The 23,698-nt window shown below is 47.8% G+C and overlaps 2 protein-coding genes across 2 annotated transcripts in view; both read right to left on the reverse strand.

The window, feature by feature from the left end:
* Window positions 1-13,929, reverse strand: part of LOC135813909 (uncharacterized) — a 25,579-nt gene extending 11,650 nt beyond the window's left edge. The window contains exons 1-14 of the mRNA XM_065326935.1: window positions 13,580-13,929; window positions 9,279-9,572; window positions 8,434-8,690; window positions 7,643-7,822; window positions 7,364-7,458; window positions 6,778-6,995; window positions 5,648-5,928; window positions 4,340-4,388; window positions 3,902-3,999; window positions 3,346-3,652; window positions 1,709-2,086; window positions 1,008-1,358; window positions 631-734; window positions 278-342 (exon numbers count right to left, since the gene is read on the reverse strand). Coding sequence (XP_065183007.1) covers window positions 278-342; window positions 631-734; window positions 1,008-1,358; window positions 1,709-2,086; window positions 3,346-3,652; window positions 3,902-3,999; window positions 4,340-4,388; window positions 5,648-5,928; window positions 6,778-6,995; window positions 7,364-7,458; window positions 7,643-7,822; window positions 8,434-8,690; window positions 9,279-9,572; window positions 13,580-13,655 — 2,753 coding nt within the window. The 5' untranslated portion in view covers window positions 13,656-13,929. The remainder of the gene's footprint in view (window positions 1-277; window positions 343-630; window positions 735-1,007; window positions 1,359-1,708; window positions 2,087-3,345; window positions 3,653-3,901; window positions 4,000-4,339; window positions 4,389-5,647; window positions 5,929-6,777; window positions 6,996-7,363; window positions 7,459-7,642; window positions 7,823-8,433; window positions 8,691-9,278; window positions 9,573-13,579) is intronic.
* Window positions 13,930-15,484: 1,555 nt separating this feature from the next.
* On the reverse strand, window positions 15,485-21,653 carry LOC135813911 (dermatan-sulfate epimerase-like protein). Its single transcript, XM_065326937.1, has 3 exons — window positions 20,727-21,653; window positions 18,545-20,323; window positions 15,485-17,236 (listed from the first exon to the last, which is right to left on the reverse strand). Exons 1-3 carry the CDS (start codon window positions 21,405-21,407, stop codon window positions 16,187-16,189), a joined length of 3,510 nt encoding a protein of 1,169 aa, XP_065183009.1. The 5' UTR covers window positions 21,408-21,653; the 3' UTR covers window positions 15,485-16,186.
* Window positions 21,654-23,698: the final 2,045 nt, after the last annotated feature.

Raw genomic sequence — 23,698 nt, forward strand, 5'->3', positions numbered from 1 at the left:
ACACACACACACACACACACACACACACACACACATGCACGCACATGCACGCACATGCACACACACACACACACACACACACACACACACACACACACACACACACACACACACACACACACACACACACACACCGTGACATTGAACAATGAGTTAGCCATGTCAGTAAGGAGGGAATGCCGGGCTACCAAGCACCTCAACCACATAACACATGTGGACTGAAAACTTGAGTATACAATGCATTGCCCGCACTGCGGTACCGTTGAAATAAACTGACCTTAGTAGACTGGTTTCCACAGACTCATCGAATATTGACGAGATTGGCTCCAGAGCATCTGCGAGCTGAATGCAGGGGATACAGAAAGATGCCCATCTAAAGACTACTTCAAGTGCAGCCCAGTACAGAAAACCGACCGCAAGGGAAGTTTCCGGCAGAATTTGCGACGCATCAAACAACACAGACATTGGCCATCGTCTCGCCTTTCTTCACACAAGCATACTGGTGAATAGCCTAGCTAAACCAACAGTACTATACTACACTGTCACTATACACTGTACTGCATGAACCTTGTGAAAAACACTTGTGAAATATTCCTACGCTAGAGCACTACGCTCCAGCATGCAACGCACTGTGGATTTAACATCCGCCTTCAGCTGGTCTTCATCCTCGATGTACACGTCAAGCATTTGTGGATTGATGGCGAAATTGGCCGAAACTTGAAAGCTGTACACATCTGCACAAGCGGTAAGAGCAGCCAAACATGTGTGAATCCAATATAAAGGAGTTAAGTCACCAGTCGACTTCTATTGAAAGAAGGTTGAAGCGCAATAAATGGAGGGTTGGTTTTATCACCTAGGTCTGCTAATTCATATAGCCTTAACTGCACCATGCAGTAACTGTGCATGGTACACTGCACCTTGTTTTCCTTCAATTCAGCAATAGCGCTACTACTGCAGTTCAGCTTGAGGAGTTTCACACCAGGCAGCAAATGCTATCTCAAACCTACCTGTAATGATCAAATCAACATCGATTGACACCGGTTGGTTGTTTGCAGGGTTTTCGGCGACACAGCGATACCGACCAGCATGGCACATGGCAATATCATCGATTTGCAACGTTAGGCGAGACTGCACGGAATCCAACACAACATTAGGCGGAATACACTCGTCTTGATCTCCTCCAGTGTTAGCATTGCCAAGGCTGAGGACATCCACGCAAAGTGTGTCATTATCACTGGATACCTTACACCATGTCACGTTTGGTACTGGGTGGCCATCATACTGGCACACCTCTCTTGCCCTGGTTCCCAGGAAGTACGACCTACTGCGCATTGACAATGGTTGTAGTGATGCTGGAACTAAGAATGCACATGCATACACATGCACACGCACGCACGCACACACATGCACACACACACGTGTGCACACACACACACAGCACAAGCACCAGCACCAGCACCAGCAACATAATGAAATCGGCCTTATAACGTTATTTAACCTGGACGGAGAAGAACCGAGCATGAGTCAGCATGAGTTTTCAAGTAAAGAATGAAGGATAGAAGTGCAACATGACTAACAGCGTCCATGCCGGACTAGGAAACATGAATAGACATGTACTTGATTTCTCTCTAGATCTGCTGCAATATGGCTTGAATGCAGCAAAGAAACTTTGAATGTACTATGCGGCATGTATCTGTCTTCCACTCACATTGACAGTTGACACCATCGCCAACAGCTCCCGGGACGCAATCACACTGATATAGACCAGCGGTATTGGTACACGTCGCTCTGCTAGCGTGGTCACAGGATGACGTCATCTCCACACACTCGTCAATGTCAGAGCAATCCCGTCGGCCATCGCCACGGTAGCCAGCCCGACATGGACACGCATAGGCGCCGGGAAGGTTGGAACAGCTGGCGTCGCCATGGCAATCATGGCCGCCGGAATTACACTCATCCACATCAGTGCACTGCGCAATGCCATCTCCGTGGTAACCACTCATGCACACGCACATAGGGTATGGGGTGACGTGGTGTTGGCAGCTGGCGTTCGCATGGCAGCCGACGAACGGGCATTCATCCTCATCTATCAGAATGGTTTAGAAGAGAGTGTCAGGAATTTAGTAAGGCAAATGCACCGGGCCTGAACAAACACAAAGGCAGGGCTGTTGATGTAACATAGAACTCTAACGTCATGCAGTCATGGCTATGAGCATGCCGTATTTATGCCGGTATGTCCCCCCACCCCACCCAGGAATCAGGCACAGCAGAGACAAAATGGCACCTAAGATAGCGCACGTGGCACCAGCTACACAGTGAAACCAGAAGCCTACACAGCAGCAGAGGCTTCTGTGCAGTTTGTGTGCTGGTTATTCTCCCTCAGCTAAATCTCTACACATACACAATTCCATAACTGCTGTAAAGCTTAAAGGGGAAGTTAAGGCAAAAATTAAAATTTCACCAGTTGTAGTCTTCGGGGTGCTGAGTCGAATAGTCGTGGTCCGAGGAAGCTGAGACGCTCCCTTCCTACTTGAATCCCAATCGAACTCGCGGACTTCCACCAAAACTGGGGGACTGCGCCCTACTAGATGGGGATTTGTATGCAAAATGTCACTAAAAGCGCCATTTCGTTCTTATAAAAGCATGGATGACCGCGATTGGCCCATATGTTGTAGTCTTTTGGACGCTGAGTCGATTAGTTTTGGTCCGAAAAGGCTGCGATGCAGCGTTCCTCCTTTATTCCCAATCGAACATGGTTGAAGAAGCGGTCACGTGCTCCTGCGTACACCAGTCACCTGGTCACCGTGCCTGCAGGGTACAACTTACTAGCCTGTTTGACCTTTTTTGGGTGCAGTCCTGTCACTCGAGTTGAACCTTGGTGTGAAAGTTGTCGCCTGCTGGCGTGGTGACCAGGTGATTTGGGCACCCAGGAGCACGTGACCGCTTGTTCAACCATGTTCGATTGGGAATAAAGGAGGAACGCTGCATCGCAGCCTTTTCGGACCAAAACCAGTCGACTCAGCGTCCAAAAGAGTACAACATATGGGCCAATCGCGGTCATCCATGCTTTTATAAGAACGAAATGGCGCTTTTAGTGACATTTTGCATACAAATCCCCATCTAGTAGGGCGCAGTCACCCAGTTTCGGTGGAAGTGCGCGAGTTCGATTGGGATTCAAGTAGGAAGGCAGTGTCTCAGCTTCCTCGGACCACGACCATTCGACTCAGCACCCCGAAGACTACAACTGGTGAAATTTTAATTTTTGCCTTAACTTCCCCTTTAACAGACTACAAAACCGGAAAATAGATATTAGAATGCTAGCCTTTAGCGGGTGGTCAAACTTACGGAAAACGTTCAGCGAGAAAATCAGGCTATCGTTTCCCAGTCTGTTGCTTGCTCTGAGCTTGTACTGGCCTTCGTTGCTAACCAGCGCTGTGTGTATTGTTAGGGTCAGTTTGTCTGGAGACATGGAGCAGTTGAGCTCAGTTGCAGATACACAACTTATGGGAACAGTTGCACCATTGTAGTACCAGGCAATCTCCGGTGCTGGCCGTGCCAGGTGGACCAGTGTGCTTCTGAACTGCACTGTTTCATTCAATGGGATATCAAATGTCCGTAGTACATCTTTGCGGAAAAGTGGCTCTCCAACAGACTGGACACAGATACAATTATACAGTACGGTGTCAAACGCTGTGTGAGCTCAACTTTAATTAGCCATGCTGAAAGCATGAGTGTTCTGCCTCTGGTACAGAAACTCTGATTTAACACACATCTACATCATCGAGTCACAGAGGCAAAGCAGATCCACCTCAGGAACAACTGCAGCAGCGTAAACACCATCAAGAACAACAACACGTGCACACACACACACACTGTGGACACAGGCCACAAATTGGCCTACCGTCAGGACAGCAAAACTTCCCAGGCGATCGCAGCTGCACAGGACCCGACCAGGGATAGAGTCATTAGCAAGCCGGCAGCCTTCTGAACTCCACAATCCTTGACACATTGGTACACATGAGGTCCGACACAACATGCAAACATACCTTGAAGTGACACACTAGAAGTAGTGCTTTGTCTTCCAACGAGAGTGCATCCCTATGTAACAATGCAACATGCTGGGATCTACTGGATACCCCGCCAGAAACAAAACACAGCACCAGCAGCACCAAGGAAAGCCTTGGCAGCCATAGCAAACCCACTATTCACATGATGCGACAGCCAGAAAATAGGCTTCTTTCCGACTGAAGTTCTGAACAAATTTCCAGGAGAACTCCGGATTTTCTTATCTGCATCCAATGAGGTGTCTCAAAAACGTATTGGTCTCAGTTAAACTTACTGTGAGAGGAATTCCAAACCTTGCATGTGTAGCTTGCCCTTGTAATGTCCTGCGTTACATGAAAAACAATCATGCAAACAACACAACTTGAACACACACCGTCCACTGTCCAGACAGATAGACATTTCGACTTTGTTTGTGCTCATTGGCGGAGAACCGAAAGACTTACTAACTCAAAGTGCGGAAGTGTGTGCACTCTAAGGCCACACCAAGTTAATTCTATGTTTCGCGTCGGATATTTTCTGGAAAAGGCACGCGGGCGGGCGAAAAAAAACAAAAACAGAAGAAAAAACAAAACTCCATTCTATGTGTACTGAGCCATGTTGCACACAGAATACCACTACCAAACTGTCAGTTCTATCCAAAACGACAAGTCGTCACAGGACAGCTGGCAGACTGGGCTGGAGCGATACAGAGATTTCATGGATGGCTCCTCCTGCATTTTGATACGAGTCGAGTGCGATCCCGCTCCATCACAATCGTGGAAAATCTCAAAGTCCTTGACACCTGGAATCTCTGCTCGCTTGGTGAGCAGGCCCTAGGCCTACCGTACGGCTTGGAAAAATAGAAATTTTAATCTCTCGCACCTTCTACGTACCATCGCCTGGAATGCAAGATTATCGAGAAGCTAATAAACTCTGATCTGCCATACTGGCTAGAGAATGTTCGTCAGAACAGCCATTGATTGGCTCGTCTAGGTTCTTTTTTTTCTTGTCAAGGATTTGAAAAGGTACGCGGGCGGGTGACGCGAAACATAGAAATAACTTGGTGTGGCCTAACAGTGAGAAAAAACAACTCATTACACAAATGCTCGTAAATATGGTGCAAAACCAGAACTGCTGAGAGTGTTCTACCGGCAAGAAGAAAACACTCAAAATCAAACACCGGCACAAGCCATGTTACTGCTGTTACTCGTCACCACCTATAGGATGGCATATTGGAGTCGTCACATGTATGTAGTCATTGGTGTGGTCCTACCTGAAGACTTCAGCCTAACTGTTAGAAGTTCAGGAGAACTTAGTCGGCATATGTTTCATACAAGTAGTACTCAACGATGCGAATAAAGCCACACTGTTGAATTGCAACCACATGCAGCGACAGGCTACAATTTGTTCCTGCCATTCCAGTATTGTTAGAGGATGGTTCAGGATGGCACACAGACATTCGGAAGTATACTGTATTAGCGATGCACGGCACATTTCATACAACATGCAGATTTGTGCTTTTCACAACTTTGCGGCAACTTCGCGGCTTCACTCTACAAAAATGCTTGTCTGTCACATCAGAGAACGTCAGACTATAACTTACATCCACTGTTGTGTTGACTGCTAGTGCAAACCTAGCCTGCGTATTGTTTGGAAGACTGCCATTCACACGGTCTCCAACGGACGCTGACACGATAGCCGACGCAACAAACACATCAGGATCCAGGTTGCTGCTGTCACTGAAGAGACTGCTAAGCCGATACACCGTAAACTGAACTTGGGTAAACGGGCACACTCCAGTTGACATATTTCCAGCCATTAGTGATTGTGATGCAAGGCGCAATGCAGCGCTGGGTAGATCAAACGAGACTTCAGACCTGGAGACTGTACATAGTCAGGACAAAGGCCATGCAATGAAGTGCAAGCATGATACATGTAGCCTGTGTTTGTCTTGACATGTGCAAATCTACTTCATACCAACACATGCAGCACACTGGAGACAAAGTCAAGAGAAATATAAGCCGTGATCTTTTTCCACCGAGACGCTATTAAATTTAATGATAGCTTGCATGCCGTCCTACCGGTAGGACCCAAGAAATCGAGCTGCAAAAGTGCTTTTGGTTGAGAAATTTCTTGAAACAATTGTTGAGATGAGGTCTTTGTCAGGCAAAGTAATGGCGCAAAATGCAAGGCTATGTCCAGTGCATTGCGTATGCGCAATTTTATCGATTGTCAAAATGGCCGCACATAATCTATAACTCTGTCCAAAGTGAATTTTGACCATGGCAAATCAATCGTGGGGAGGTCCTAATGTTTTGATTAGCTTGCCAAGGCAGTGGAATGCTTAATTCCATACTCCGTTTCCATGGTTACCATGGGCTGTTACCATGGAATTTCGCAGTATGCCTTGTGCGATCACGTCTAAAATTTGTGGACTCCTTCATTAGCCCCTGAGCAACAGTTTAGGGTCAAGTTTTAGGTCGATGTGAGAACAGAGGCCAGGCAGCATGTCTGTGTATGATGGTCCTACCGGTAGGTCCTACCGGTAGGACCGAGGTTAATGCAAATAAGCAATGAAGTGGCATGGGCAGTGCGGGTACCACACCAAATACTAAAATGTCTAATGTGCTAGCAGGTTTGTTATACATCTCTTCCATTCTCTATTTGCCCAGAAAAGATCGGGATGTTTTTCGGAAGACCAGACACAGACCATCAAAGAGACATGTAGCTTACCATCAATTGCCTCTGCACGAGGTCCAACCAGCGCCAGTAGCTCACCGGAGGAATTGGAGTTATTGCTTAGATTGGTCTTGACCGTTCTGAGAGCTAGGTCCTGATCAAGACTGTCCGGACATACTATACTGACGTCCACGTTAGGTGTTGGGAGGCGGAATGTCTGGCCTGCGTCAACTCTGACCAGCATACTGAGGGACTCCAAGGTGGCAATAAACCTAATGCACGCATGTCGTCATGCAGAGCAACGCATAGAGATATGCCTGAAAACTCTGGGACTGTGAAGTCCTTGAGCATTTGTAGATCCAAATTAGAACACATTCGTAGATAGCTTTCGCACTCTTTCAAATGTTTTGCTTAAAGACTGCAGCCGACTTACTCAAGTTTCGTACACCGTGGTATACGAAGAAAGTTCTATGTTCATTGTATCTGTAAGAGTGCTCAGTATCCACTTCAGAGCCATGACACTAGGTCAATACACATTGATGAAGAAGTTGCCTGGTGTATGAAGCAGCAGCACGAAGCTCAAGAGTCACAGCAGACGTCTTGCTTGGCCATTGCCAATAATGATGTGTCATGCACTTACATGTCTGCCGATACCATCACCTCTTGGTCGTTGGTGAGGCGGCTTTCTAGGGCATCGATAACTGTGCTGACACTCCGACCTATGGATGATGTTATCTTAGCAGCAACAGGACAGATGGAATTCACAAACACACAAAAGCAGACAAGTCAGTCTTCTGAGCGTGGCCTTCTTGCAGCATAACATTTCAAACTATGTCCATACGAGTACTTTGCCATGCGTGTGCTGTTCTAAGAAATCATTCTGGTATACGTCATCGTATAGAAAGATGACTAAACTCACATTCCTTCTCTCTCCTGGAGTCAGGTTTTGATTATCCGCAGAGACGGTAACAACCTCGGCAAGGATTGTTGCAGTGAGCTCCACGTCTGCCGATGATAGAACCGCACTCTCTTGTGTTAGAGTAGCCACATTTTCAGTTCTCTCCACCAGGATATTGGGACTGGCACCGGATAAGGGCTTCTGCAACAGTCAAGAAGAAGAATCAGGACAATATCTGGTGAATGATACGGCAGTAACGTTACATACGTTTGCACTACACAGTACATAACTTGCATTGACTTTGCGTTACGACAATGAACACGCGAGCTATGGAATGAGTCAGCACCTACTCTATATGTAGTAGCAAGGAATAATAACAGCTATTTGGTAGAGGTATGTTTCATCCATGCTGCCCGCGGCATCATAATACAGTGACACCTCGTCAAGAGAAACACTGACAAGACAAACTTTTGCTTTAGAAGAACTAGTATTCATAACCCTATTGGATAAATCACTGCGTATTCACTGGATATAAGATACGGATAAGAAGAACTCCCGATATTGGGAATAAATACCAGCGGTGCAGCGGTCCCTTTGTGTTCATCCTTAAGAGGTTTGACTGTATACATGTATATGCAGCAGGCTCAGGGTTGGCCAGCATAGCACAGGCTCAGGGTTGGCCAGCATAGCACAGGCTCAGGGTTGGCCAGCATAGCACAGGCTCAGGGTTGGCCAGCATAGCACAGGCTCATAGTTGGCCAGCATAGCACAGGCTCAGGGTTGGCCAGCATAGCAGTTACATAGCACATTACCTGTGCTAGTTGCTGCAAGCGGTGTGTTGTAGGTGAGGTAAAGGGACAGGGAGACGTGTCAGCACTACTCCACACTGCGTCAGTCACACCGGGCCCCGCAGGCTGTGTAGGAGCTTCACAATGTCGCGAGGCATTGGCAATGGCAAGTCCGGTTTCGTCTTTCACGGGACATTCAACAGCAGCAGTGGACCCTGATACTGTCGACGGCCATGAGATATGTCCTTTCAAGTCTGTTGTGTTGGTAGAAGAGCAGAAATCTAGAGATACAGGATAAGGAGGAGTGGTGGGAACCTAATGTCAGCTCTTGTATGTTCTGGTCCAACAGAACCCTTCAGTTCGGTGCATTCAGCTCCACACTTGAAGCATGCAAGCACATTTCTATAGTGTTCTGTGTACTTCCTAAAGAAAATGCTACACTTGTATTGCAAGGTTTTTTATCCCCACTCTTCAGGTGTTCTTCAATGGCTTAGATCTCTAGCCTAGAAGCTAGACTTTAAAGGCTTGAATGTAAACTGAACTCTTCATAAAGTCCAACTCAGCCACTTGCACATTACTCATAGCTCTATCTATCTACACCTATCTATCAACCTATCTAAGCTGTCTATCGATCTATCCACTATCTATCCACTATCTCTCTATCTGTGTGTGTGTGTGTGTGTGTGTGTGTGTGTGTGTGTGTGTGTGTGTGTGTGTGTGTGTGTGTGTGTGTGTGTGTCTCTCTCTCTCTCTCTCTCTCTCTTTCGCAAACAGTCGCTTTGCTTCAAACAACTTCTGTAAATTTGACTCCACTAAGGCAATGTAACAGTTAGGGTATACACTTACAGGTGAGTAGGGTACACACTTACAGGTGACATTGAGTTGAAAACTTGCCACTGTCCCACCAACAGAGTTGAAAATGTAAGCTGCATACTTGCCGCTGTTGTTCACTGCAACACGCCCGATGCTATAGCTCACCGACCCTGCTTCCTCGTTTAGCACGTACTGTGCTACCCTGGTGAAGTTTGTCCCCGGCGCTTGGTACGCCCAGATGACTCTAGGCAGGGGGTATGGTGTGTTGCGCAATGGCGCATCCAGAGTGACATTGCTTCCCACAGCCAATGTGTGTTCCTGTCTCAGTGACTCAAGCTCCGGTAGGAAGGCTGAGGGAAAATGCAACGAGTAATACAGTACAGTCAGACCTCGCTTATCCGGTCCGCGTTTATCCGGATCCCTCGCCATCCGGAAGCAAAAAGCTGGTTACATATTTACAGCATACGTGATGCATCCAACATAAACGGTGTTCGGTTATCCGCTTCCCCCGCCTATCCGGATATTTTTTTGGAAAACGGATGTGTGCGGTTAAAGGGGAAGTTAAGGCAAAAATTAAAATTTCACCAGTTGTAGTCTTCGGGGTGCCGAGTCGAATGGTCTTGGTCCGAGAAAGCTGAGACCCTCCCTTCCTACTTGAATCCCAATCGAACTCGCGTACTTCCACCGAAACTGGGTGACTGCGCCCTACTAGATGGGGATTTGTATGCAAAATGTCACTAAAAGCGCCATTTCGTTCTTAAAAAAGCACGGATGACCGCGATTGGCCCATATGTTGTAGTCTTTTGGACGCTGAGTCGACTGGTTTTGGTCTGAAAAGGCTGCGATGCAGCGTTCCTCCTTTATTCCCAATCGAACATGGTTGAACAAGTGGTCACGTGCTCCTGAGTGCCCAAATCACCTGGTCACCACGCCAGCAGGCGACAACTTTCACACCAAGGTTCAACTCGAGTTCAACTCGAGTGTACACCAGTCACCTGGTCACCGTGCCTGCAGGGTACAACTTACTAGCCTGTTTGACCTTTTTTGGGTGCAGTCCTGTCACTCGAGTAGTTTCTCGGACCAAGACCATTCGACTCAGCACCCCGAAGACTACAACTGGTGAAATTTTAATTTTTGCCTTAACTTCCCCTTTAAGCGAGGTCTGACTGACACTGTATCAACATGGCAGTTGGGCTGGATGAAATCCGACCCTTATAGACTAAGCTTACGAGGCTTAGTCTTTTGCAGACGAAAGTTGACTAAAAGACAGGACAGGGTGTTTTATCAGCTTCCAGAGGATCTCACCATGGCACCGGGTGACCGTCAGTGGTTGGTTCTATAGGGCTTGAAAGTGCTACGTCACAGCATAGCAACAATTTCAAAAATTCAAAAACTGGATCCACTTGGATCCAGTTTTTGTATGGATCCAAGCACATTTCAAGCCGTCTTACCCACAGCAAGGTGATGTAGCCAGTGAAACTGACTGATTTGGCTACTGGGGGCGGGGTTACAACTGGTGGCGAAATAAAAGTCACACCTGCATGCGACATGAGTGGGTTGCTATGCTCCCACATACTTAGGCAATAGCAAAGTCACACCTTAGTGGATCCAAAAATAGAAATCTGATGTCAACTTACTACTCCCTGGCCGTTTTGACGTCATCACTTTCAAGCGCTAGGCTTCTATCAAACAGTACTGGCGTAAGCCTGCCTCTACACCTCCGCTACTCTAACTCAGACTCGAACACTAACGCAGTAACGGCGCGTGGACTCGACTGAGCAAGACGAATAGACCAATCCCGAAAAGATTGTCTGGGTTCGAAAGGGGGCATGTCAACTGAGAGTGCACTGTACAACACATACATGGCACTACCTGATCAGCATGCGGCACAGGACGTGTTTGATAGTTCGCGTGTGAATGCGAGGGTAAGTACACGATTTTCTCGTTAGTTGCATGCAAGAGAGACGATGCGACAGAAAGCGAAGCCCTTTGTAGTTTTCTCTCTCGCACTGGTAATGGTCTGCTGTTGGAGTTGAAATGCTTAGAGATAATCCTTGTTTCGCTCTTCTGTGTAGTGTGAAGAGGTCAACGAACATGTAGAGCTCACTTTGATGAAGTAGGCAAGGCTGTGAGCGCTGTGGCTCAAAGCGATAGGCCCTAAATCTTACGAAGTATTTCGAGTGCTATTGTTTGTTGCGAGCGCTTCGTCTTCGATGAGTCCTGCCTCTTTCCTGGCAGCTGCCCTCCTATAGGATCAACCACGAAGTGACTGTACTCATCTGCAGCCGATCAATGTTATATTGCACAAGAAGATATCGTTTTGGCCAAGCCAGTGCCCCGCCAAAGACCATCGCCGTGTCACCTGGTCACACCGTCGGAACGAGTTCATGATGAGAAACATCATTCGCGCGAGCGTGATGAAGAACTATTTCGAAAGACAACATAGTCTTTACCCCCAGGACGACAACTATGTGCACGTCCTGCAAGGGGAGAATGTCACCAGCGACATCAACGAAGACGACGGCAGTATTTCGGAAACCTGGAGTCTGCGGAGGTCGTCAAGCTCCTCCGCGACCCGGTACATGTACAGTATAGGTGACATGTCGACACGAGCGTGCGGAAACACAGCATACACTGTAGTAATGTTGCGAGAGTTTGCGGAAGGAGTCCAAGTCGGGAAATCCATCAGCTCCAAAAGCTACCTGTAGGTGGGCGATGAGACTCCAGCTTCAGACTACAACAGTCAGGACTAGTAAATAGTTGAACGTTGTGAAGGAGCAGATCGAGAAGTAACGTTAGTTAGCTGAAATCGTAGCTGTTGCAGTATGTCGGCGCTATGTAGCTTGCATTTTTTACGGAGAGTCGATCGCCACGCGAATGTTTCTCTCCTCACTGAGAGCTATCTGGCCTCCAAACTCCGTCAGGGTCGGCCTAAGGTACCAAAGGTCCTTTGACTAGCTGCTGGCACGACTCCATCAAATCCTTTAGCTTCAGCTCGGCGAGCAAAAGTCTCTCTCTCCTCCGCCATGAGCTGACACACACAAACTGAATACAAAACGATGCACTTCACACGTGCTGGCTTTCACGCGTGCCCCCTTTCACGAACCCAGACAATCTTTTCGGGATTGGTCTATTCTTTGCGTTAGACAAAACATCACCGTCAAACGGCATCGATCCGTTGCGTTAGCCAACCGCTGAAAGGGCGCAGTTCTCTTGTCGCTCCGAACGCCGGTCTGCAGCTTCTGCTTCGTTGCATTAGAAATCCACTCGGGACAATCCCGAACCATGCTAACGGTGGAGCTGTACTGAGCACACTGTTGTCTACTCAAACGTCTTTCCTCCTAGCCTAGGCTTACTAACTACATAGTCATTGCAGGACTTATAATTATTTAGTCGTTGATTTTTTATTGCAAGTCGTCTCGTCAACATCCGAGACACATTTTTTATGATTCACAAAATAAGCGAACAACCAAGGCAAGAGGATCCCGGGAGCGCATGATGCATGGCATGATTGTGTTGACTGTTGAAGTGCAGTGCAGAATCACTGTTCACGGAAAGAAGCCGACCGACCGTCCGCAATCTACCACCGGTCACCACTCCATGTCAATGATTTGAACTTTGACCTGGTCCCAGCATCAGACGCAGTACAGAAGAAGAAGAAATCGACATACCTGCAACCATGGTAACATGGATTGGTCGGTAAGGGCACGGGTCTGCCCATGCCCAGCAAGAAATTTTAAAATTATAATAATTCCCTGCAAGAAAGTCGTTGACTCACACGAGTCACGGAGAGCCTCACAAACTGCGACCGGGTCCAAAATGTAGATCTCCCTACTGTTTGTAGTAGATCTTCTACATGTAGTAGTGACCATGGTGAAAGTGTTGGGACTCCGAGCTTCAGGCTAAGGCGATCATCAGCCAACAAGGCAACATGAAGACAAAAGTACAAAGTGAAATATAAACACTGCTGGAAGGTGAAAGATCCCTCCTGACTTGCTAGTTTGCATGCCAACCTACCAGAAATACATGCTGCTGATAGTCATTGTCATTACTGTACTATGAAGAAATACATGTAGGTGGTGGTGGGCATGGGTGGGGGGAGGTGGGTGAGCAAGCCATTCTGGCAAGAACTCCATCTCGCCCAGACTGTCCAGTACCCAAACTGTCCAGTACCCAAACTGTCCAGTACCCAAACTTTCCAGGACACCAAGAGTACGTACATGTAGCCCTCTTGGTGACACCGGGTAAGAAATTAACTCATGTACTGCACGAGAAGAAACGCTTAGAGTTGTGGCGTTCCTGATACAAGTACTCCAACCGTTATCCGATCAGGATGGACCCTAAAACATACACCTACCTTCACGACTCTGTCCTTTCACTTGCTCCACTCGAAGAACAACAACCAGCAGCAGCAATGACAGCAGAGGTAGCATGACTGAACTGACTACCTAAGGTCCTTCCACTCAGTCGAGTACCGGTAGTTCCTCTGCATCAGCACAACCGCTAGGCATCACAGTCTTCAGTCCGATTGCCAGTGCGGCGGTAGCTGGTGGTTCTAAAAGTAACAGGTTGTGTAAGCATGCAGACTCTCACCAGGGATGACAATTATTGACATGGCCGGACCACACACTGCATCACATCGACACCATGACAAGGGGTGAAGCTATTCAGCAAAGAGATGAACACAATCATCACTGCCAAAACAACCAATCGCACAAAGCAACTCTTCTTCCTTTCCTGAATCCAGTTCCTTCTTCCACAACCAGTGCGGCGGTGTGGGTCCTAGGGTGTGGTCACTGCCTTGACATCGCATATCCACATGTACAATGTATGTTGACATCCAATTCCATCGACACGCAGAGTCTACGGAGTTGAATGTTCGCCTGAGAGATTCATACAGTCTGTAGATCGGCGTAAACAACGATTGCATTGCACATACACATTGACACGACAGGATGTATTGGGTATACTGCTAGCACTTGTGCTTCGCAGTTTGGGAGGTGTTGGTTGTGGCGTTCCTGGCTCAGTATTATATATCGTGCTATGCGTAGCGTGGGGAATGGGAAGTATCCGGTTCTTGCTAGTGACATGTCTGAGAGGCGATGATCACCATACAATTCGTATAGTCCCACACCATGAAAAGATGCATGAACACGAAGGTGATAGCTTGCCACATATCGGGCCATTTCTTTCTAACTAGTACACATCATGACTGTTCGGGTCTCCTACATGTTCTACCCGCACACCAGTCACCTGTACTGGCTGTAGATCTAACTGAAGGTCGCCCAGCGGCAGGGTGGAAGTCTGAGCTGCAGCCATAAATTTCCTCTCTAATGACGAAGGCATTGTCATGACTCTGTGGAAAACATTCACCGGTACGCGGTGACCTTATTCCGTGCATGCGTGCATGCACCACACACGGTCCTGCGGGTCGAGCGACCATGCAGTTCATCGGCGCAGTCCTGTGGAACCAGCTCCCGCCTGATCTCCGTTCCGAGCCCAGCCACCTTCAGTTCTGTGCCCTGCTAAAAGCGCATCATGGCTCCGTTTCGGCTAGTGTGTTTCTGTGGTATAGCGGACTGAAGAATAATAAACGTGTTTTGCAATATATGTATGAAGCTATTTTGTATTATAGTATGTTCCCATTCCGTTTTTGCTTTGGTGTAGCCCTGAGGTTGATTTGCTTATTTATTTCTACTCTTCCTCTCTCCGTACTTCTGTCCCCCCCCCCCCCCCTCTCTCATTCCTTCTGTCGTCCACATGTATCAATGGCAAAGGAGGCGAAATCGCCTGTTTGTGGTGCGACGTTAAATAAACTTCTACAACAACAACAACACCACCAAGAGTAGATATAGCATATACTCTCGCATGTGACGACTGCACAGTCTTCTACAGTAACTGTTCTAGTTGCTATGATACTGTAATGATAATGAGAAAAATCATGATCTGCAATGCAGTAACTGAGTTTACTAGTATACTACTAGTAGCGTTTGTGGTTATAGCCTTATACTGTTATAGGCCAGCTGGGAAGTATCCTCTCGCTAAAAGTCTTGAATGATTTCCTTTTGTATTCCCAATTGATTTACTTGATTTGGTGATGCCATCTTCAGTCAACCGCTGCTGATTTACTTGGATTGATTTCCATACATTCCGAGTGTTCTCTTTCCATCCGTGAGTTCAAGTCATGTATGCTGATTTGCATTTTGCCCCCCCCCCCCGCGTGTACAAGACGATTATTTCACAGCATGAAATTGAAAGGGGAGACAGCATAGCAATGCACTGGCATCGCAAAGTATGTACAATGTAACCATGGGAACGTTATGCACATCGACTGTGAGTACGAGTACTCAAAGCTGCTACATGATTGTAATAAGCAGGGAGTCGTTTAAATCCGTTTCTACAACTCCCTGGTAATAATAAAATTAATAAAAAATAGTTGTTGGCTAGCGCTCACCAATGCATTGCAAAACATTACCAATAGATGACAGAAAAGTGTACGAAAACCTGGTTCATTACTGCTAGTAGTACTGCTTAGAGTTCAGTGTCCTGCACTGACTCAATAGTGGGTGGCTACTACTGATACGAGGAGTGGAAGGCATTCGAAGCAAAGTGATATACTCTGGTGGTAACGGACGATAGTCCAGGGTGAGATTACTTGAAGACAGGATTCGAAAATTCAAGGATAATTCAAGTGGAGTGTCAACTAAAATTCTATGTCAAATAACAATACAAGTATCAAGATCAACCGCAGTGCATTGTCACGGTGTTAGCCACTGTGTATCACCACACCAGCAAGCGGGGAATAAGGAGCTGCTATTAAGCCCAAATAGAACAGGTCACTTCTGAACAGCCATTAAATATCCCATCGACTTGGAAAAGCAATCTCCATTCTCTTGCATTAGCTGACATACTCTGCTGCCATGGCGTGCAGACAGCTGGGAAATACGATACAGAGATGATGGCCTCAGGAGTAACCCAGTCTTGTCATGACATCAGCACACACGTGCTCAATGTCAGAAACAGCTTGCCTGGTGAGCCCGGGGAATGATCTCTGCTTCTTCAAGGACTTGACAAACCAAGCATACTTAGACGTACGACTCTCTATAAGTCTATGCATGTGACTGGCAATGGAAGGTCGGTATGGAAAGCCTAGGAATTCATAAAGTCTTCTGGCTACTGTTGATGCTCGTTCCAGGAAGTGACTAACAGGTACAAAGTGGATCCTCTCTGAATACGGCGGCTTGCTGGCCAGACAAAGAGATGTGTTAGTAAAGGCAAGCCACACAAGAGCTAAAGCCCTGGGCAGATTTGGCTCCTTGGAAGTCAGTTCATCTTGAGCTGTCTGCACAACAGGATAAAAAGCCGGTGCACATCTACTGCCTTGGTCACATTCATGATTGATTTTGTCAAGGAGACTACTTATCTGTGATGCTAATGGCAATGTGCTCTTCATCAGCAGTGACTTGTGTTCCAGCACGGACGCTACCCACTCGCGAGGATCCTCTAGGAACATTACAAAACGTCCTGGCCGAATGGTACTCGTGAACCACTCCATTTTCAGAATCCAACTTCCCTCCCAGTCACCTGCTATGACCACAGCGGAGGGATCACTTCCAAGTTTACGCTTGGCTTCCGACAACCGTTCAGTGACCTCCTGCGGATGCTTCTTCTGCTTCAAAGCTGGGGATTTATTGATTTTGATCAAAGGATCCTCCTTGAGCTCTCTGAACCAAAGAGTAGCGTAATATCGACCCGGTGACATGTCTTCATCGTTCCAAATGCACGGAGAGAGTGCGTTCCGACTGCTACCTCTCCTTTTCTGCAAGTCAGTGATAGCTAGTAGTGCAAGGTCTGGACCAGGACGTATCAGGTGTTCTGCAATACTGGCACTCATTTTGGCCATCGGTAGTGACGAGAAGATTATGTAAGGGCTCTCAGCTGCAGCTCTCCATGCTGAGATAGATAGGTTGTCGAGTGGCAAAGATGTATTGCACAAAGACTTGATGGAGGCCACCTACAGGTCAAAAGACAAAGAAGACTATTATCAAAATAATATCAATTTCTATACTTGTAGTAACAACGACTGCATAAAAGACACCACTGGGCAAGCAGATGTAAATGATAAAGTTGCCAATAGCGATACAACTTACAAGTAATTATAACAGTTACAAGTGCTGCATAAGTTCTGATAAGACCTAGCACCCAGGACAAAGGGAATGCCCTGTTGATAACTTTCGCATACTAAGTTCCAAGTGATTCGTGGTCCATGCAACATCGTAGCCTTGACCTGCTGACCCTGATAGAAACCCATATCCAGAGATGCCGTATTGGAGTGTGCATAAATGGCCTCTGGCCCAAGGACGACTGTGACGGGCAGCCGCAGACCGAGCATTAATGATAGCTAGCATAGACCTCGGTCCTACCGGTAGGACCATCATACACAGACATGCTGCACGGCCTCTGTTCTAACGTTGGCCTACAACTTGACCCTAAACTATTGCTAAGGGGTTAATGAAGGGGTCCACAAATTTTCAGACGTGATTGCACAAGGCATACTACGAAATTCCATGGTAATAGCCCATGGTAACCATGGAACGCAGTATGGAATTTTGCATTCCACTGCCTTGTCAGGCTAATAAAAACATTAGGTCCTCACCCCGATCGATGTGCAATGGTCAAAATTCACTTTGGACTAATTCACTTTGGACTGAGTTGCTAGCGCTCCGACAGGAGCATGTGCGGCCAATTGACAATTGATAAAATTGCATGTATGCAACGCACTGGATATAGTCTAGCATTTTGCACCATTACTTTGCCTGACAAAGACCTCATGTCGACAAATTTTTTTCAACAAAATTCTGAAGCAAAAGCACTTTTGCAGCGCGATTTCTAGGGTCCTACCGGTAGGACGGCATGCGAGCTATCATTAAACCCACATGATTTAGCGTTACACCCACCCACATCGTCTCAATGTATGCTACGATTCCCTAGCACAAAATATTATATACACATCTGCACACCTGCCCCCCGCCCACACACACACACATCCATGTTGCACACAGTTTAGATGTAAAGTACAACGTACGGTTCTAGCCTGGTCAAAATAGTAGGGGGGGGGGGGCATGGAAAACATTTACCCTGTATCCCATTTTTCCACGTTCCAATATGGTCTTGCCACACTAAATGCAACGTATGGGGAGAGTCCCCACACCCCTTTGGCTAGAACCCTGCACTGTCATGTGAACACATCTGATTATCACGCCTGACCTGACACACCTGACTATTATTGCACCAATATCTGGAACACCTCCATAGCACTTACTCCACTTGCGTCTGACAAATCCTGCCAGTGAGGCTGGTCAGATGGACGATGCATGACACCGAACTGGACAGTGTCACCTTTGTGTTTGATGTGTGCCAGAGACCCACTACAATGCCAGAGAAAGCGAGTATTCACATGCCAGTAACCAGTGACCAACGAGAGTGTATACTTCAAGTTGTTCTGCTGACTTTGCAGGTGAACATTGAACTCCACACCTAGCCATGATGATCGTGTGAAGCTCACTGATGGTACAGCATTACTGTTGGATACGAACACCCACACAACACGTGTAACCTCTTCTACCAAAGTCACTGAAACATTCAAATGATGGCCTGGCGAGACATCCAGGCGGGCTGTAACGTCATCACGACCGTCAACAAACCAATAGATGTGCTGTGTGTTCTGGAGCTGATGGGCAGCTTGGCGTCCTCTGCTATCAAGTTCAAACTCCTCAAACAGATTCAAGACTACATGTCCATGGTCAACGGAACTATCAGGGTGCCGCTGGATGGAGTCAACCATGACTAAGACATTAGGATCGAGCAGAAGCAAGGACCGGCTATTGCTCACAAGCATCAGATTGGCCGGATAGAAAGCAGCTGCCTCGCTCATGATGAACACAAAGCCATCTTGCTCGCTTGCTGTCACAATACCAGAGTGTGCAGCATTACTGCTCTTCTCATTGCCTGCATTCAATGGTGAACACGGTGGTGCCTGTGAGTGCAATGTTGCCATGCATGCCACAGATTCAAACACCCAGGCATTTCCAGGATGTACCGCAGTGCCATGTTTCTTAAATTGTTCAACAATAAACGGCCGTCCACCAGGGTAGAATAGGAAAGAATTGCGGTACAGCCATGCAAGCTCACTAACTTTGTCTTTGCTGACTTTACTCCAAGAGCTATCAACATGCTGCTGTGAGGCACTTTGCAAACTGAGAAAATATCTGTTAGGTGGCTGAGAACCTACTCCAGACACCACTGTACCGAATGTATCCAAGAATACAGGAGAAACGGCCGATGAACCGGTCGGAGGTATTGGCTTGATGTCAGGTGCAAACCATAAGAACTCTAACATTAACATGAAGCTAGACTGTCCAGCATATTGGGTATATGTTGGATTGATAGAAGTCTGCCTGGAACGATGGCGTTGGATTTGCTGAGCTAGCCAATTAGCATGTCCGTTGAGAACAACATACTTGTCAAGGAAATGTAACTGTGCTTCGGGGCCGTATGCCCAGCCAGGCACGGTTGAATCCACTGCTCTCATGGATGACTTGTAGTCCGGTAACGTTGTAACCATCAGAAACTGTAGATGTTGTCGCAGCCATGGATGCCGGTAATAGTTCACATCCAAATGTACGTTAGCTAAGTGAACATAGAGGAACACAAGATGACTGCACTCAGTGGTACGTCCTGCTGCTCCAGGAATCGATCCATCTGCCACGTCTTCCAGCACTGACATTATCCTGTCCAGAGTGCGTCGAGCCAGACTTAGTTTCTCTTTTGACCGGACACCATTGTCCTGGTGATCATGCATCACCAGGCTACCAACAAGCAATGCCACTGCATCTTCCAGAATACCCAGTCTGATTTTGCGATCATCACTCTCCCATGCAGCCACGTGACGTTGTAGCCTGGAAAGTACTCTGTCAGTCTTCACTACGATGTGCTTACTAACCCGGTGACGATCCACACTGTTCATATGTCCATACAACATATCATATGCAATGGCAACACAGAGCAGATGGCGAGAATTCGGTGAGCCTTCGACTTGGTCCTGAGCCACATGAGACAAACATAAGAATGCACACACATGTTTTGGAGACATGCGGGAAGACACAGGTACATACCAATCCATAGACATACATGCACACAAATAGTGCGTGTCGTCTGATGACGGCTTTTACCTGAAACTGTGAGTCACAGCAATAATATAGGTTTAGTAACTGCTATCCCTTCTTTGTACTGTACTAGGCTCGGCACATCCATAGCAAAAGTCTGTTATGAACTGTATGACTGCATGATTGTACTCTTCAGTTGGGAGAGAGAGAGAGAGAGGGGGGAAAACGGAGAATACTAGGCAAAACGAAAGAAACGGTGCACATTCATGATACGTGACATCTCCCATAATTTCACACTGACGTTAGATAGTTCTCTCGTGTATCATACGTGCGGCTTACTTGTTTTTCAGTGGTTCCTGTGGATAACAGCAACAATCTTGACACGGCCTCCGTGCGTGGTGCAACACTGTTTGCACGCAGCAATGAATAGAAGGAGAGGAATACTAAATCGTTGCCCTGTGACCCTTGCGACATCTCCGCACTACCCAGCGGAGACGTTGCATTGTTTAGATCCTGACGCCGAGACTGGCGTGCTTTGGCATTGTGTTCCCCCGTGGTTATGCCTTGGTATACAGTGTCCATGGCTCTGGCAATTTTGACATGCGTGGATTTCGCCAGCGTGGGGAAACTGCCCACGTCGCCGAAGAGCGACGGCGAGGGATATGCAGGGCGGCTAGACCGAGTGGCTGCGTCATGCTCGTCATGTCTCTGCTTGGCAGCGTCTCCATGGTCACCAGCAACCTTCTGCATAGATTGTGAGCCAGTTGCAGTGGCGGCGGCCAGTGCACCACCTGCGCCGCGATTATTTCTCGCTGACTTGGCTCGGATAGGTTCGTGCATAAACCTATCATGCATTACAGTAGCTACGACCTCATCACGATTATCTCCAACATCATCAGCACTGGCCTGTGCATTTACGACAGTGATATCTAGCAAATCCCCAGCAGCGCTCAAACGCTGCAGCCCAAACTGCAGCGCGAGCAAGTAACAGTTGATATTGATAATAATTGCCGGATTCATGCTGACATCAGCGATGTCTGAACGCTAATCGGCTGTACGTGCCGGTATCCTGAAATGCGGCGCACAATGACTATCAGCATAGCGATCGTCTCGGTAGCAGTTTGACCTGCCCGCCCTACGTGGATAGTCGACCACAGCCGTACAATATTGAGACTCTTAGGCCGGCCAGAGATGCTATGCCGCAAGCCTGGACTTGGAGTTGAAGTCCGCCGTCCACAAATAATTGAAGGCGTACAATTTACTACAACAAAGACTGCAATCGTAAAGACGTCAAGATTCAACGGTCTGTGCGCGAAACTGTATCTGCCTAGTCTACATACATCATTGAAATCCGGTCGCACGTCTAGCGGCCCCAGGACGCAGGCCATGCAGCCGTGGGTAAGCAGTACACGCTGCAGCTAGCTCGCTGGTACATGGTCGCATGCGCCATGACACTGCGCTGCGTGCAACGACGTTCTGTACGCGCTGAGGGCGCAGGCGCCCTCGGTCAATCGACTGGATTTCCATGTCCACCACACGTCCACAGTAGCACAATCATGTACAGTGCTGGCAACTGAAATCCGACCCCCCCCCGGGCGGCGTGCAGCGCAGCCCGGGGGGGGGTCGGATTTCAGTTGCCAGCACTGTACATCTAGTAACTACTGCCTGGGGTCTACAGTACAGGAGTCCCACACCGCGTAGATCTACCGGAGCTCGCGCCTTTTCGCCGACTTTACTTGACACTTCCCCAGGTGGAAAAGCGCGAGCTCCGGTACCGGTACGCGGTGTGGGGAGCAAGCACCTTTCTATTCTTGAAACCATCGCCCCCGAAGTCGCTACCACTATCTCATACATGTACATTGCAGACGTACACGTATAACGGTATTTGTTGAACTATTTTGATCCATTGAATTTTCCTTCAGCAGGAGTATATCGGTCATGTACTACTTCTCAAGCCAATTCAAAAATCAAGCCTACAGTACAGAGTACGAGTGTGCAGTTATCGCGTCGTGCAGTGCATGCAGCACTCCATGGGCTGGAGGATAACAAAATCCATACTGGCGGACATAGTGAACATGCTGCGGCGGGCTTCATCTTGACTACACTACACTTGCAGTCTGTAGGGCCATGGGAGTAAACTTACTCGTAGGATCATAAGCTTTCTCGCATCGTACATGTACAGTAATGTACTTCTTCAGTTGTGCCTGTGTGTGTGTGTGTGTGTGTGTGTGTGTGTCTGTCTGTCTGTCTGTCTGTCTGTCTGTCTGTCTGTCTGTCTGTCTGTCTGTCTGTCTCTCTCTCTCTCTCTCTCTCTCTCTCTCTCTCTCTCTCTCTCACCCCCCCCCCCCCACACGCGCGCACTCTCGTAAAAACCCTGTTGCAGAGGTCTAGTCGTGATGAGAGGTCTCAGTCTCCATTAAATTTTGTTAGACCTGTCTTTGTAAATGTAACTTACTCTCTTTTGCATGCGCAGCACTCTCCTGCGCATGTCATACTTCTTTCTTTTCTTCGTCATTCTGGGAGACCTTGGACACTTGTCCATGCAAGAACTTGAAGATGTCTTAGGACCAGCCCTGTTCGCAACGACATCTCTGATTGTGTCTCCTCAGAATGCCATCCCGCATCGTATGCAGATGACACAACACTGTACCGTGTACTGTCTGACCCGTGCCGATGATGTGTCTCCTGCCACTTTCAACCCACTGTAAGCCTCTCTCGATGAGCTTCAAGCTTGGATATCGAGATACATGTAGAATGTTCAGCTTGAGCCAACAACGTGCCAGGGAATGTAGATTCACTCTCCACAGTGACAGCGTCCAACTTCTGGCCAAGACCCCTATACTGCAGGCCATGGAGGGTCTCCGAAACCAGCTCTGAGGGCAGCACCAGCAGTCGCAGCCACAGCAGCAGAAATAGCACCTCTGCCAGTGTTCTGACTAAACAGCAACAGCAACAGCAGCCTGGTTCAACCTCCCCCTCCTCACCGCCGCCGCCACCACCACCGCCGCCACCACCACCTGCAGACATCATCACCACTTCACTACATGGTGACCAAAAACGGAGAAACTCCCACCTCTCCCCACCAGAGGCTGGCGACCTGAAAAGATCAAACGAATCTGCGCCACAACATGACCTGCATGGTCACCAATGAAGCGCTTCCTCAGGCTCTTACTCACCAATGCTTTTGGCCTAAAGTCAAGGCTTGGTGAACTCGCACATGTAGCAAAGCGCTCCTCACCTGATGTCATCGCTGTAACGGAGATAAAATTCTCAACCGCAAAGGTCACTGACAGTGAGGTCTGTCTGTCCGG

This window comes from Sycon ciliatum, chromosome 4 (assembly GCF_964019385.1).
Source record: "Sycon ciliatum chromosome 4, ocSycCili1.1, whole genome shotgun sequence".
NCBI lineage: Eukaryota > Metazoa > Porifera > Calcarea > Leucosolenida > Sycettidae > Sycon > Sycon ciliatum.